We start from the raw sequence: 16,925 nt of genomic DNA, 5'->3' as shown, positions 1-16,925 counted from the left end.
ATTGCTAGCACATCGCCTAAAAGAAGGATCTCAAGTTTATAAGCCTATCCCTTAGTCGCCTTTTACGACATCCACGGGGAAAGAGATAGAGTGGTCTTACTCTTTTTTCTATTGGCGCCGAGAACCACACGGCACTACATATCATATTAATACAAATAAACAAATTGTAACTTAAAGTAAAAGAAAATCATATAAACTTTTCAATAACATTCAAAACACAAGAGCTTCACAAACCTTCAGACTGTTCGGTATCCTTTTACCGTCTTTCAACCATTCGAAATGTATTGGAAGATCACCGCTTCTAACATTACAATAGATATTTACTATCTGCCCCTCTTGCAGATTATTTCCTAAGAGCAAATCTTCTAACACAGGCGCTTCGATGACTTGCACTTCAAACGCCCTCCTAGCCATTTCTCCGGAAGGACTAGTTACTATACAAGTGTAAACTGCTCCATTATGTTCTTTAGTTACTTCTGGGATACTAAGTATACCATTAATGTTGACCGTGGGAGCGTTACGTCTAGATTTCCTTTTGTGGTGTAAATATCTTCTGTATCTCGTTTGGAACAAGTTGTTGGTGTTCAGGATTTGCCCTTTGAATTCCCAGTCAATTTTGCTGCAAAATTCAAGGAAGCTTTGCTTCGAATTAAGGTTTCGAGCAGAGTAAATATGACAGCCAGAAAAAATGAAGGTATCAAATGTTATCAGAGAACCAATTACAAAGTTATATAGATGATGTTAATACCTAATTACATACATACATATGGTCACGTCTATATCCCATGTGGGGTACACAGAGCCAAAAGTCTTGAAAAGACTGATAGGCCACGTTCAGCTATTTGGCTTAATTATAGAATTGAGATTAATACCTGATTGGATATCCATAATAAGGACATCTCAAGTTAACTGATTCCCCACTTTGAATTTTGATTGGTGGTAATGAACGTATGTATGGCGGACCTGAAAATGATAAAAAAAATACATCATACATACATAAAGTCACGTCTATATCCCTTGCGGGGTAGACAGAGCCAACTGTCTTGAAAATACTGATGGGCCACGTTCAGCTTTTTGGCTTTAAAATAGAATTGAGATACAATTGTGACAGGTTGCTAGCCCATCGCCCAAAAGAAGAATCCCAAGTTTATAAGCCTTTCCCTTAGTCACCTACGACATACATGGAAGAGAGATGGAGTGGTCCTATTATTTTTTACTATTGGTGCCGGGAACCACACGGCACACACCATGAAAGAGGAATACCAAGTTTATTAGCCTCTCCCGTGATCGACTTGTACAATGTGCACGGGAAGCGAAGCAGCTGGCATCCGCTTAGTTGTTTTTCGCTGCCAGCAAGTTCAAGTTCTTACCATAAACATCCAGTCTGTTCTCGTGACTAGCTGAATGTTCTCCTTCTCTCGCCGTACACGAGTACAAACCTCCATCTTCTACTCTTACTCTGGTTATGTTCAGCTGGGCCACCACTGAGTTGTCTGACGTCATGACTTGGCCTAAGGCGTATCTGAAAAAGAAACAAAGAAATTTTGTTAAAAAAAACGATATCCTTCTTTTTTGTAATCGGTTTAAGTTCTAGAACTTTCTCCTGAGTGTCACAAATAATTGCCTGAAAACCGCATAAAAATCGGTTCAACGGAACGCGAGATAATCTCGGACAAACATATATACTTACTAAAACTTCTACTACATAAAATATACATAAGTATTTATGTATATTTTATGTAGTAGAAGTTTTAGTATGTAGGTATGTATGTTCCTACATACAGGTCAAATTGAGAACCACCTTTTTTGAAGGCGGATAATAAATATGGAGAAATTAAACGTTTAGATAACCTTAAACTAAGAGACTTGTAAGGGGATTTTCATAATATATTTTATAAAAAATATACTCTTTATATAGATGCAATCAAGATGCATTTAAATTTGAGAAATTTTACCTGATCGAGGTTTGAACCCAGGAAAAAACTTCAAAGGTAAGAAGACCCTTGCGTTTGCATCAAAGTAATGTAGTTTGGAGTGTATAACCATTCAGATGTTCAACATTTTTTAAAGAATAAAACCAGAATGAAACTATCGTGTTCATAAAAATAATAAAATTCTATCATAAAACTAATCAAAAATAATAGGTAATTAAATGCTTACTGCGTATTTACTGAAAACTGAAAATTTAACAAAAGACAATCGCATTTTTTCTTGTCTTCAAGCTGTTGCTTTTATTAGCGGCCAGTGATTTTCTAATTAATACAAATTGCATTGCAATAATATTTTTTTAAATTATGTTCTAAAGTTCATTTTCTATGCAGCTAACTCGTGGTCTTACCGGGGTTAGTCTTGGTTGTGTCTTTTACTAAGATAACTTTTTAGGAGCGCCCGACGACTTTATCATCAACTTCAATCCTTACCATCATCACTCCTTACTCGGGAAACAGTCCATAATAACTGCCAATAACTGGGTATCGCAGCAGGTCCACCGCAGCCGTCTCACACGCTTCCTGGTCCTGTGTCTCCACCCATACTCACATCCACTTCGGCGACCGACGTGTCTACCGCAGCCCACGCCTGGATCTCATCAGCGGCTTCTCCATCATGGCAGCTCTGCTTCAACCGGCGCCTCTACAGTCTACCCCGCTCACAACAGCCCCGACCTACTGCAGACTACGAGCATCTCTACTTCCGACTCACTGAAAGACAATCTGGCACTTGCGAGCTCAACACGCACAGATTGCACAGCAAGATCAAGACATCAGACCTCTGGTCTTTGGGGGGAGTACTGTGGCGACATCTCTACGCTACAAGTCACAACAGTGAATCTTATTACGCTAGCAGCCAATTACAGCGAAGAGTCTAAATCGCGCAAGCAAAGATTTCACGGATTGGATTGGAGTACAAGCTCCGACCCAACATATCAATAAATAATACCTGTGTTCAGTATTACTAGTGACCACTACTCCATCTCTTTCCCACACGAACTGTGGAGGTCTGTCACCGGCGGCTGCGCATTGCATACTGATCTGAAATTATAGTTAAGTCATATGACACTTCATTTTTGATGTCATCTTAATAAATATTTATTGTATTGTAAAAACTTTGCATCGCCCTGTGCCGTGGGGTATCCGGCACTTAAAGGACTATTCCATCTATTTTCCATGGATGTCGTAAAAGACGAATAAGTGAATACTAGCACATTCGTCTGATGATCGCCGATGGGCTAGCGACCCGCCATTATTACAATCTAAATTCTATCATAAAGTCATCTAGCTACACGTGGCCTTTCAGTCTTATAAATTATTGGTTACATCGTTATGGAAAAACAAAAGATATGTTATAAACGTTTGTATGAACCTTGTCTACACTTCTACAGGACCGTATTTTTTTGAATTTAAAATAAAAGTAGAGAATAAACGGCAATTGTCAAATTTTACAAGTATAAACCGCCATCTAGTAAATGCCTTGGGCACTAAATGCTGCCCGCCAAAATAGCACATCGAGGTACTTTTTAATGTTATTCATTAATTAAAATAGATGGCGCGCAACAAACCTTGAGGCACAGTCTGGTACAAAATACTTACATCACCTCCAGGAGTAACTGTTCTCTCAGTGAAATGTTGGGTGATCACCACTCTCCCATCTGACAAACTTCTTCTTCTTCTATTTGAGTCTGCAAAGAGAAAATTGGATAATGGTCACACGTGGATTATATGAGAACATACATATATACATATAATCACGTCTATATCCCTTGCGGGGCAGCCAGAGCCAAAAGACTGATAACCCTAAAATAGCCTAAAAAAAGAATCCCACGTTTATAAAAGTCTATCCCTTAGTCGCCTTTTAAGACATCATGGGAACGAGACGGAGTGGTCCTATTCTTTTTTATGGGTGCTGGGAACCACACGGCACATTACTCTTAAACATAGAATTATAAATATTATTGTGTTTAAAACGTTTGTAGGCAATGAGCTAGTAACCTGTTACTATTTGAATCTAATGAAATACCATACATACATATGGTCACGTCTGTATCCCTTGCGGGGTAGACAGAACAAACAGTCTTGAAAAGACTGAATGGCCACATTCTGCTTTTCAGCTTAATGATAGAATTGAGATTCAAATAGTGACAGGTTGCTAACCCATCGCCTAAAAAAGAATCCCAAGTTTGTAAGCCTATCCCTTAGTCGCCTTTTACGACATCCATGGGAAAGAGATGGTCCTATTCTTTTTTGTACTGGTGCCGGGAACCACACGGCACCATCATGGGGCATACAGCTGAACGTGGCCTCTCAATCTTTTCAAGACTCTTTGCTCTGTCTAGGGATGTATATGGATGGATGTGTGTTACGTTTGCCAAAAGCTGATCAAAAACTGTGTAAACATAGCAACTCAGCAAAAATAATTAAGAGCGCGGTACAGCCAGCAAATTACTAGACTGCCTTATAACGAGGGCCTAATGGAAATCTAGTCTGCTGTTAACGTATTAGATGAGTTTTATAGGATAACTAACTACGCCCTGAGGTTTCGCTCAAGTAAGAATTTTGTAATAAAATGTACTTATTTATGTTATTCAACGTTTTATTCTACCCGTTTAATCAAAATCCGTCTAGTAGATTTTGCGTGTAAGGGTAAGAAACATACATCCACACATACACTAAAGAAATGCCAAGCGATTAAGTTAAAGAAGATAGAAAATAAAAGGAGCGTAGGTTCGCCGCCTCCATCTTTATTTCAGAATCTTTTAACATCAAATCGGAAATGAAGAGAGTATAACAACAGTGCTAATCGGTAAATTCGTAACAATGCCATCTAGTGCAAGTCGTTGGAACTATAACACAGTCAATACATATCGTTGAGTGTCCACTTCTAATAAGTTAAGAAAAAATTAAATAAATGGCGCGGAAAATAATCGCTGATTCGCTATTTATACTATACTAATTTATAAAGCTAAAAATTTTGTTTGTTTGAACGCGCTAATCTCAGAAACTACAAGTTCGAATTGAAAAATTCTTTTTGTGTTGAACAGACCATTTATCGAGGAAGGCTAAGATATAATATCACGCTTCAACTATTAGGAGCGTAGAAATAATGAAAAATGTGAAAAAAAAAACGGGGGAAATTATTCATCCTTGAGGACTTCAATGTTGCCCAAAATAACTATTCCACGCGGACGAAGTCGCGGGCACAGCTAGTGATTAAATTAATGAATAAACAAATTACGCAGATTAGATTATATCAGTCGGCCATTAGCTCTCATTCCTGTCTGGACGGCCAATCTGATTTTAAATGTCGTTAGTGACTGCAATTTGCGCAGGGAGATATCAATTTACTTGATATTGCCCGCGAATTCTTCTTGGTGAAAACGATTTTCCTTAAATCAAATCAAATCAAATCATCTTTATTGTGGTACACATGTTTTACATAGATCTTAAATATATAATAATAAATGTTTCAATGTGTCCTATTCTTAACAGAACGTACAATATAGGTATAGCTGTTATTGCGGATCTAATTCATAAATTAATATTAGAAATTAAAATTATAAGCAGTTCTTCAAATAATCCATAATAATAGCATTTAGATTCATTAAGTATTAAATTAAATTAGTCAACATTTAAGTGAAGTATATAAAAATAAAAAATAAATAATAAAAATTTGGCAAAAAAAAATTATTTACAAAAAAAAATATTTATCTGTCAAAAATTCTTCTATACTTTAATAACATTTGTCAATCAGGATATTCTTTAATTTGGTTTTAAAAGGGTTATTATTAAGGTCTTTTAAGGCAACTTATTATATAATTTTGGACCCAAGACATAAACAGTTCGACTATAGGTAACCATGTTGGAATTTTGTATAGGAACCACTTGTATTTTATTTCTAGTCGCTCTGGGGTGTTTATTAACAATTTGCCTGAACATATTCATATTTTCTCTGACATACAGACATGCTTCGAAAATGTATAGGGAATAAATTGTGAGGATCTTAAGTTTTTTAAAATACGGAACACAACTGTCTCTCTGATTTGCACCAAACATGGCTCGAACACATTTTTTTTTGCATTCTAAAGAGGGACAGTAAATGTACATCAGCTGCATTTCCCCAATGCAATATGCCATATCTTAAAATTGAACCTACATACGCATGATATACACATACAGCAGTTTTCCGTGATACAGTTTTAGTAATTTTTCTTAGGACGTATACATATTTACAAAGTTTCGGAATTAAATGATCTATATGTGGCTTCCATTGCAAATGACAATCAATTATTATACCTAAAAATTTTAAATGTTTTACAAATTCTATTTCATTATTATTAAATTTGATTGACAAGTTTTTGGGCTTATTTTGTAGAACGTGAAATTGTATGGATTTAGTTTTCTGCAAGTTTACTACTAAGTAATATGACTCTAAATAGTTAACTGTGTCATTGAGTGCTTTATTACAGCTTCTTTCATACTCCTCTTGATTTCTACCTGCAATTAATATTGTAGAATCGTCAGCAAATAATATCATTTTTTGATTTACATGCCTAGGAAGATCATTAATGTAGAGAAGGAATAACAAAGGTCCTAGGATGCTGCCCTGTGGAACGCCATTTTTTACAATTCTTGATCTTGACCTGGCATCGCATTCAACATTTTTATTATCAATATATGTGATGCACGTTAGTTGTTGCCGATTTTCTAAATATGATCTAATGAGTTCATATGCCGGGCCTCTTATACCGTATGAGTATAATTTTTGGAGCAGGATTTTATGACTTACAAAGTCAAATGCCTTAGTCATGTCCATAAATAAAGTTGTTATTGGGATTCCTATTATTTATGCAATCCATTATTGTAAATAACAAATCATGCATTGCACTATTTGTTGATTTGTGCTGTTCAAATCCATATTGCTCTGTGGTTATTATTTTATATTTATAAAGGAAGTTGTAGGTATATGTTATTATAAATAACTCTTTCAAATATTTTGGAAGGGACTGGTATGAGAGCAATAGGACGGTAATTATCACAGTCAGTTTTACTTCCTTTTTTGTGCAATGGTTTTACTATTGTTATTTTAAGCTTGTCCGGATATATTCCTTTCGATAAGCATAAGTTCATGATATGACTTAAGGGATAGGCTACCTCTTCAGAGCAATATTTTATAACCTTTGTACAAAATTCGTCATATCCTACGCTATTAGTATTTTTAAGATTCTTAATGATTTTTTTTATTGTATTTGAATCAGTTGGTGTCATAAAAATTGAATGATTTATAGATGGTATGTCATTGTTGTATATATTATTATTTTGTTTAATTTTGTCAGCTAAATCTATATATGTGTCATTAAATTTATTTGCAATGTCAATGGGATTAGTCAAGGTTTGATTATTATCTATTATCTTCTCAATTGTTTGCTTTGGTTTTTGGTACTTGTTTTCATTAATAACTTTCCATGAAGCTTTAGTTACGTTTTCAGCGTTTTCTATGTTTTTATGATTTTGAATTATTTGTGCGACGCAAATGGTTTTCTTTAACATTTTGGTATATCTATTAAAGTTCTCTTTATTTTTTTACTACGCTTTTATTAGCTTGGGTTGTATGTATGTATGTATGTATGTATGTATGTAACGGAATCTTTGAGCTTAATTTTCACTGATTTCTAAACGTCTGATCAACTTGGAACTTTGCACACGTATCAAGGACCGATGACAATGCAATATTTTGATAAGAGTTTCTCATTATCCTTATTAAAACTGCCAGGATTAATAAATTCATTTTTAGATCCTTCGTATGAGAGTAAGAGAGACAGAGATAGCACCAGTGCCAGTAATCTCCATACAAGAAACCAAGAAGTTCTGACGTATAATGAGTCAAAAAGAGATGTAATATATTTCCATATAATGTTACTATTAACCTGAGGCTTCTTTATTTCATCGCATTGCTCCATTTAGAATTACCATTAGAAACCATAGTAGAATTAGTAGAATATTTTAAAACAATAAAAAATATATAAGTAATAAAACAAAAGAAATAAATGAAAATTGAACAACTAAATTTACAAAAATACAAGAATAAAGTTACTACCTACAGAACTTTGCGATATTTAATACGTATTTAACATATTAATGCAATTCTTGAATTAACATTAGGTATCTTTTGCCTATTTATAATAGCAACACTGTAATACTGGTTTGGAAAATGAGTGACAGTTTTTTATGTCAATCAAATAAGTTTTGCAGTAAATTTTGATTGAATTCGATTCGAACACCTGTAAACTTTCTTTCTGTTGTTTTTTACCGGTGCCTGTGTATTTACCTATTTGCACTTTGTTTTGTGCTGATAACTTGTCGTTATTTGGAGTTTGGAATCTTCCGTTGAGTCGAGCTTTGTTCTTCCGGATATTCGTGTGATTTTATCATCTGAGATTGGACTCTGACTGTGTTTACTGTGTTGTGCAGATATTTTGAGATAGGACTCCTGTAAAAAGTACCTTATTATTTGAGATAGGAGTCCCAAGTTTGTGTTTGTTTTTGTGAAAGACAGATTTTACAACAAAAGTGCCACGATGTCTTCAGATAAACTTTGTTGCGTTCCTGGTTGTAAAGGCAGTGAAGGTATGTTTGAAATATTTTTGTTCCTGTATCAATCTGCCTCTTAATCTTGTGGTTTGATTCCTGGCAAGGCCACAATCGAAAATTATTACGTTTGCTGGATAGTCAAAAATATTATTAACAGTGATTTATCACTATAAAATTCTTTTCAACTGGGTTTAACAATCATCATACATACATATAATCACGTCTATATCCCTTGCGGGGTAGACAGAGCCAACAGTCTTGTAAAGACTGATAGGCCACGTTCAGCTATTTGGCTTTAAGATAGAATTGAGATTCAAATAGTGACAGGTTGCAAGCCCATCGCCTTAAAAAGAATCATGATGATGAGAATATTATGAGATTTAATCCAATCAGGCCACATATAACTTTAAGAAAGTTAGTTGTGAAAACCTCCGGCGATGGGCGCATGGTTGCGAAAGTCTTTTCTAGTAAGATAGTTATACCAGAAGTGTTAACTTCCAAAAAATAATTGCATAAAAAAACTAAAAAACTACCCGTTTTATTGCAAATCGAACTAAAAAATAGAAAATAAATAATAGTTTAAAAAAAACTAAAAAACTATGCTTTTATTGCTAATCAAACTAAAAAATAGAAAATAAAAATTAATGACAAAGGAATTCAGTAGTAGCAAGTCGAACAATCAGTTATAGTCAGTTGTAGTAGTAATTACCTCGGATTAAAATTATAACAAAATTAAATTTATAAACAAAACAATTTAAATCAGAGTAGAGTAAAAAGCGTGGGGTGCATTTTACTTCATTTTCATAACTCTCTTGTCATAAATATATGCTAATAGAATGATTTTAATATTTACTACATCAGGCACCCCACGCTTTTTACTCTGATTTAAATTGTTTTGTTTATAAATTTAATTTTGTTATAATTTTAATCTGAGGTAATTACTTACTACTACAACTGACTATAACTGATTGTTCGACTTGCTACTACTGAATTCCTTTGTCATTAATTTTTATTTTCTATTTTTTAGTTTGATTAGCAATAAAAGCGTAGTTTTTTAGTTTTTTTTAAACTATTATTTGTTTTAATGCTTTGCCAATATAATTTCCTTTTCGTTAAACTTCATTTTTTCAAACCTGGCGTTAACCATTTTGTTTTTTGCTTGTAATTAATTCGTTTCCGTATTACCGGAAAACAAAGGTCATAAAAGAGTTTTAAAGTGTCATGAAATTTATCGTAAGCCAAGTTAGGATCTTCAATAGAATAAACCTCATCAAAAATTTTACTTTTTAAACAATTCTTAAATTTCTCCATATTTTCTAAGTAATAATCACGTGTGGTCGTATAAAAAAACTTTTTTGTACAATCAGTTTTAATTGGATATTTGAATATAAGTGTGGAATGGTCCGATATTCCTAGATGTAGAACTTTACCTGTACACCCAGGACCCTTATTATGAGCTATATTATCAGAGCCTGTTCCACTTATAGGTCTAGTAACTTCTTTAAAGTGTAAAGAAAAATTATTATTATTTAACAAGTTTTTAAAATCTTTAGTATTGTTATTATTTTTTAAGGAGTAAATATTAAAATCTTCACAGATTATTGATTTTTTGTTGCGCGAAAATTTCTATTTGTGTAAAGAATACTGGCAGATGTATTTTTTTTGGTACTCTATAGATGCTAACTATAATTAGGTTATAAGCTGATAATTCAATTGCACAACATTCAAATGCATTATTTACTAATAATTGATTTATCTCTAATATTTCTTTGTACTGAATACCTTTATGCACCAGAATCATCGAACCACCTCGTTTTTTATTATTACGCGAGTAAGTTGTCGCAAATTGGTAATTGTTTAAATATAAATAATTTTCGTGTCCTTTCAATATAAAATGTTCCGTCAAACAAATCACGTCTATTTGACCATGTTCTTTAAATATGTTGTGTAAGTTAATTTCTAAATCCTCCACTTTATTCAGCAAACCACGTACATTTTGACTTAGTATAACTAATTCTTTCTTCTTTTTTTTATTTCTATTAGTTACGAAAAAAATCTGTGGATGATGAGTCTGCGTTTACATAGTAGTTATTATTATTTTTAATGAAATTCCAAGTCCCAAGTCGTTGAAAATCGTCTTAAAAGCTAATTTATTAATACTGCTATTCCACACAATAAACATACTAGAGTTATATGATAAATTTTTGTTGCTGTCTAATATATATGCATATTCATGTTCTAGATTATCTAAATACATCAAGTTATTAAATGTTTCCACTCTTTTATTAAACAAGGTATTATAATGGCAATATTTATAAGTGGGTAAACAAATAATAACATTAGTATGTTGGACCAATGAAACTTTTTCTCGAATATAATCTACCATGAGGGCGTAATTGTCAGATTGCAGAAAATCATTTTCTTCTATAAATAAAACACAGTAGTCGGCGTATGTAAAATTTTCAAGCTTTCTCTCTAGATTCTTCAGCATTACGCGTATTCCGCCACCTGGTGTTATGTAGTGACATATTTTAGAATTATATCTATAATATTCCTTCAGAAGTTTCTAGTACACTGTTTTTTGAATTGTTGCTAAGTATACAAATATTGTTTAATTTATTGTTTAATTTATGGCTGGCATGTGTGCGTTTTTTATTCCTATGAGTGACATTACTGTGTGATAATGTTGTATCCATTCTTTCTTGTTCTATATGAGTACTGTTACCTGTCATGGCTTCTGTATGCGTTTTATTTATTTTCCTTATTTCTTCTTTCTTGCTTGGTTCTGGGACTTGTTGTGATGATTGATTAAATTTTTGTAAATCTTTAACTTTTTTTTTATTTTTTTCGGAATTTTGTTTTTTTAAGTTATTTATTTGTCTTTTTTGCTTTTCTATAATTTTTCCAGCCTTCAAAAGTTTTGCCTTAAGCTCTATTACTGTGAATTCGTTCCATTCTGATGGTATATTATTAATATCTCCATCATCAGTATCAGTATCTAATGAAAGTGATTGGAAAGAATTCTCTGTAGAAATATTGATTATTTGAGAATCACTCTCTATAGGGGTGCTTTCTTTGCGATTGTTTGTTGTTGCTATTATTGGCGATTTAAACAACGTCTCTGGTTCAGTCTGAAAACATTTCTCACATTTCCAGTTGTCTCTATGTTCCCCAGTAAGTGTATTGTAAAATCTTGATTCCGACACTGTTGTGCAACTTAGGTGATAATATCCATTGCACTTTTTACATATTAGCATTTGTTTGTTAGTTATAATCAGTTTACATATCATACATTCTCGAGTTTTATTATTCTAAGACTAGATTCTTTTCTTGATCGGTATGGTTTATATTCCTTAGCTTACTATTATTTTTTTAAATTTATCTGTGGTCTTCAATGTCAAATCATACAAATGTCATATCAGCTGTTGCTTGTCAACATCACTTCACTTGTCAGATCGTCAAAACAAATGAGTGCCGGTTGTGATGTAAAATTGTGTTAATTAGTCAATATTCCTTGTAAACAATGATAGAGCAAGAGCCCGTGAACGCCAGACATACCTTATTTTGTAAAAGCTGAAAGTTTCTGTAAATATGCCTCTAGTACAGGTAGGAACGATCCCCACCTATGGTACTCAGGCAGTGGTTGCTTTGGCAGGTAGCAGGTAATAAAGGTATACTTTTTTCAACCTGAAATTCGTTAATTTGTAAAGCTCAATTTTTTGATATTTTATCCGTAATAATACACAAACTCGCGTTACTCATTGCCAGACACGTACTATGGTTGCAACCCCTTGCCAGACACCCCTAAACTATAATATTTTGTAACTCTACTTACGTCATTTTGTAAAATCTGAATTTAATACATATTTTTTGGGGAATTATTCACACAAAGTTTCTGAAGTAGCCAGACAGTTTTGAAGGTTCTATTATCCTGCCAGACGCATTGGAGTGAGCAAAAGATGCAAGAGTGCGGAGTATATGTAGTAACTGGAGCGAGTGGAACAGTTTACTATGCGTATATAACCGTCCGTTGAACAATACAAAATAAACTAGGGATGGCGATCTAAGATCGATTAATCGAAAAATCGATTATTTGGAGCGAAAAAATCAATCTTTTTAATCGATCGTATACATTGAATCGATCTCAGACATTCTAAAAAAAAAGATTTGAAAATAAATGTTTTGTTTTCTACCTGATCTGATACATTGATGATAATAGTAATAAAAATAATTGTTAAAAGAATTTGATAAAAAGATCGTTAACCCTTTATTGCATGATTTTTCCTATTTTTTTAAAATAAATCAGGTTGATGTAATTAATGCTCTAGATTAAAGGAAAAATATTTAAAAAAATCCTAGTATAAATAAGAATTTGAATTATTTAAAAAACAGTGATGAAAATTTACATCATTATGCATTGTTACATATATAACTCAGTACTAAATAAGACAAAAGATATTGTGTACTTATTCTCCTTTATTCTAAATGATAATTTAAAAAACAATTATTATTTTTATTCAAGCACAAATTAAGTCCACATTGATTACACGAAATTGTGGAATAGCCTTTACATTTGGGAAATTTACAACGAAGTGACCTTTCTTTTTTTTTTATTGTAATTCTTCTTCTAGTAGACTGGTACTAGGGTTTTGTTGTACGCAATAGTCATTTATTAAGTTGCCAGCAACAACAAATTTAAAGTTTACAGTTTTTAAGTACCTTTTTTTCTTCACTAAATGTTATGATTGAAATTTCCATCATCATGCAAAGAAGGGTTAATTCTAACATTTGTCTTGTTTTTTATGAATTTGATTTATACTTACAGTGAAAAAAACATTTTGGAAAAATATCGAATTTTTTAGGATTGATTCATCAGGTCACATCCCTAAAATAAACGACAGCTGATGCGCAATGAAACGTCGCAAGAAACCGAACACTCTGTCCCACTCGCTCCAGTTCCTACATATACTCCGCACTCTTGCATCTTTTGCTCACTCCAATGCGTCTGGCAGGATAATAGAACCTTCAAAACTGTCTGGCTACTTCAGAAACTTTGTTTGAATAATTCCCCAAAAAATATGTATTAAATTCAGATTTTACAAAATGACGTAAGTAGACATATATACATATGGTCACGTCTTTATCCCTTGCGGGGCAGACAGAGCCAACAGTCTTGAAAAGACTGAATGGCCACGTTCAGCTATTTGGCTTAATGATAGAATTGAGATTCAAATAGTGACAGGTTGCTAGCCCATCGCCTAAAAGAGGAATCCCAAGTTTATAACCCTATCCCTTAGTCGCCTTTAACGACATCCATGGGAAAGAGATGGAGTGGTTCTATTCTTTTTTGTAATGGTGCCTGGAACCACACGGCACTGCCTGGAACCACACGGCACGTAAGTAGAGTTACAAAATATTATAGTTTAGGGGTGTCTGGCAAGGGGTTGCAACCATAGTACGTGTCTGGCAATGAGTAACGCGAGTTTGTGTATTATTACGGATAAAATATCAAAAAATTGAGCTTTACAAATTAACGAATTTCAGGTTGAAAAAAGTATACCTTTATTACCTGCTACCTGCCAAAGCAACCACTGCCTGAGTACCATAGGTGGGGATCGTTCCTACCTGTACTAGAGGCATATTTACAGAAACTTTCAGCTTTTACAAAATAAGGTATGTCTGGCGTTCACGGGCTCTTGGGCTATGAGTAATTATTCAAAAAAAGTCAGTTACTTGTCGACAGCCAAATTATTAATTAGTTTTCCAGCGCAAACCCAGTGTTTCAATATGAAAAGACTATATTGTACCTTGGAGCCGGAACTAGAGGTTAGTTTTCTTGTCTTCTAACGATGTGAAACTCTTTCTATCCTTAATTATTCTTTATAAACACTTGGAGCACAACTTTCACGTCTTATCTTTTTGACAACCGAAACGAGATGTACAAGTGACTTTTTTAATCAATTTTTTATTGTATATCAATTTGGCGATGACGTAGTAACCTGTCTCCATTTGAATCTCAATTCTATCATCAAGCGGAATGGCTGAATGTGGCCTATCAGTTTTTTCAGACTGTTGTCTCTGTCTACCCCGCAAGGGATAAAGACTTGATGACATGTATGTAGAAAAGATATGTATGAAACAAATAAACTGAAAAGCTACTGAAACGATTCTGATGTAATTTGGTACTCAGATAGAAAGACCTTTAGTAACAACAAAGGCCACTTTCTTATGGAAGCTCTGCGCAAAAACTAGTGGAAAAAAAATTGTTAATTCTTTACGATAGTTTTAGAGATAAGAATGTACATTCGCAAGCGGAGATACATACAAACATCACGTCTTTATCCATTATGGGGTAAAAAGAGCCAACAGTTTGAGAGGCTACGTTCAGCTGTATGGCTTCATGGTGGATTTGGTATTGAAATAGTGACAGGTTGCTAGCCCATCGCTTATAAGAGGAATCCCAAATTAAAAAACCTGACTGATTAAATTTTTCAATGGACATAGGCAACGAAGCAGAAATTATAATTCAGACATATTATTAATATAATGCATAGAAACATACATACATACATATGGTCACATCTACATCTCTTGTGGGGTAGAAAGAGTCAACAGTCTTTAAAAGACTGATAGACCACGTTCAGCTATTTGGCTTGATGATAGAGTTGAGATTCAAATAGTGACAGGTTGTTGGCCATCGCCTAAAAAAAGAATCCCAAGTTTGTAAGCTACCCTTAGTCGCCTTGTACGAGATCCATAGGAAAGAGATGGAGTGGACCTATTCTTTTTTGTATTGGTGCTGGTAATTACACATCACTGCTGGTTACCACACCGCACATACATACATATAATCACGTCTATATCCCTTGCGGGGTAGACAGAGCCAACAGTCTGGAAAGACTGACAGGCCGCGTTCAGCTATTTGACTTTCAGATAGAATTGAGATTCAAATAGTGACAGGTTGCTAGCCCATCGCCTGAAAGTAGAATCCCAAGTTTATAAGCATATCCCTTAGTCGCCTTTTACGACATCCATGGGCAAGAGATGGAGTGGTCCTATTCTTTTTTGTATTGGTGCTGGTAATTACACATCACTGCTGGTTACCACACCGCACATACATACATATAATCACGTCTATATCCCTTGCGGGGTAGACAGAGCCAACAGTCTGGAAAGACTGACAGGCCGCGTTCAGCTATTTGACTTTCAGATAGAATTGAGATTCAAATAGTGACAGGTTGCTAGCCCATCGCCTGAAAGTAGAATCCCAAGTTTATAAGCATATCCCTTAGTCGCCTTTTACGACATCCATGGGCAAGAGATGGAGTGGTCCTATTCTTTTCTCTATTGGTGCCGGGAACCACACGGCACATGCAATGCATAGATAATAAAAAGTTTTAACTACAGTGAATTTATTCCAACTATTATCCGTTATTGTCACTTCCCTCTCACGTATACATATATCATAAAAATGCCAATTTAAAATTCCCACACACAATGTGAAGACTAAATCTATTACGCAAGCAAACTTGCAAATAAAGCCGGGTCTCCACACGAGGCGCAGATAAATAACGCCAATAAATAATCTGTCGGTGACACCGCCCGTGTGTAGTGGCCTTTAGCTCGCGTAAGGTCGTTTTCATGCCGCCTATTACACTATAGCGAAGTATTTTTATAATCATTAACTGATAAAGTACATGATATTAACAAAGACTCTTAAGGTAGATTCACACAAATACAAATACAAGTGTAAATAGCTGATTAAATTTTTTAATTTGAATTTGGTATTCCGAAACATAGACGAGAAATTTGTGATTAAAGTGAAGAAAACGTCTATTTCATATGTAATCACCTAATATTAAAAAAATTGCTTTAGCATTTTTTCATGAGATTTTTGTAATTTTATGTTTTTTGGCAATATATGGTTAACATATATGTATTAATGGAATAATACCCCAAATTTGTGCAATAACAGGCCCTGAATACCTTGTAATACAGGTGAATACATACATACAAATAATTACATTTACATCCCTTACGGGATAGACAGAGCCAAAAGGCCACGTGCAGCTGTTTGGCTAAACAATAGAATTGAGGTTCAAAAAGTGACAGGTTGCTAGCCTAAAAGAAGAATCACAAGTTATAGCCTGTCTAGAGATTCTCAATTCTATCATTACGCCAAACAGCTGAATTAAATGATGGATCTATGTATAATATTTGTCGGATTTGTACGGTGTAAATGTTGCCACATTTATTGGAATGCCTTTTGCCGTTTCCAGGGGATTTGTTTTGTCTGAGGGACCCTTCTAATGATTTGTATTCGACTCCGACCAATTACGGAAG

The 16,925-nt window shown here is 34.1% G+C and overlaps 1 protein-coding gene across 1 annotated transcript in view; it reads right to left on the bottom strand.

The window, feature by feature from the left end:
- The window catches only part of LOC106131933 (cell adhesion molecule Dscam2), a 50,387-nt gene extending 39,073 nt beyond the window's left edge, over window positions 1–11,314 (bottom strand). Inside the window, exons 1-6 of the mRNA XM_060951733.1 lie at window positions 11,308–11,314; window positions 3,588–3,676; window positions 2,938–3,029; window positions 1,371–1,522; window positions 873–963; window positions 235–619 (exon numbers count right to left, since the gene is read on the bottom strand). Of these exons, the coding sequence (XP_060807716.1) occupies window positions 235–619; window positions 873–963; window positions 1,371–1,522; window positions 2,938–3,029; window positions 3,588–3,676; window positions 11,308–11,314 (816 nt within the window). The remainder of the gene's footprint in view (window positions 1–234; window positions 620–872; window positions 964–1,370; window positions 1,523–2,937; window positions 3,030–3,587; window positions 3,677–11,307) is intronic.
- Between the last annotated feature and the right edge of the window lie 5,611 nt (window positions 11,315–16,925).

This window comes from Amyelois transitella, chromosome 26, assembly GCF_032362555.1.
Source record: "Amyelois transitella isolate CPQ chromosome 26, ilAmyTran1.1, whole genome shotgun sequence".
Lineage (NCBI taxonomy): Eukaryota > Metazoa > Arthropoda > Insecta > Lepidoptera > Pyralidae > Amyelois > Amyelois transitella.
Note: the sequence above shows the minus strand (reverse complement) of the source record. Positions and strands in the feature narration are given on the sequence as shown.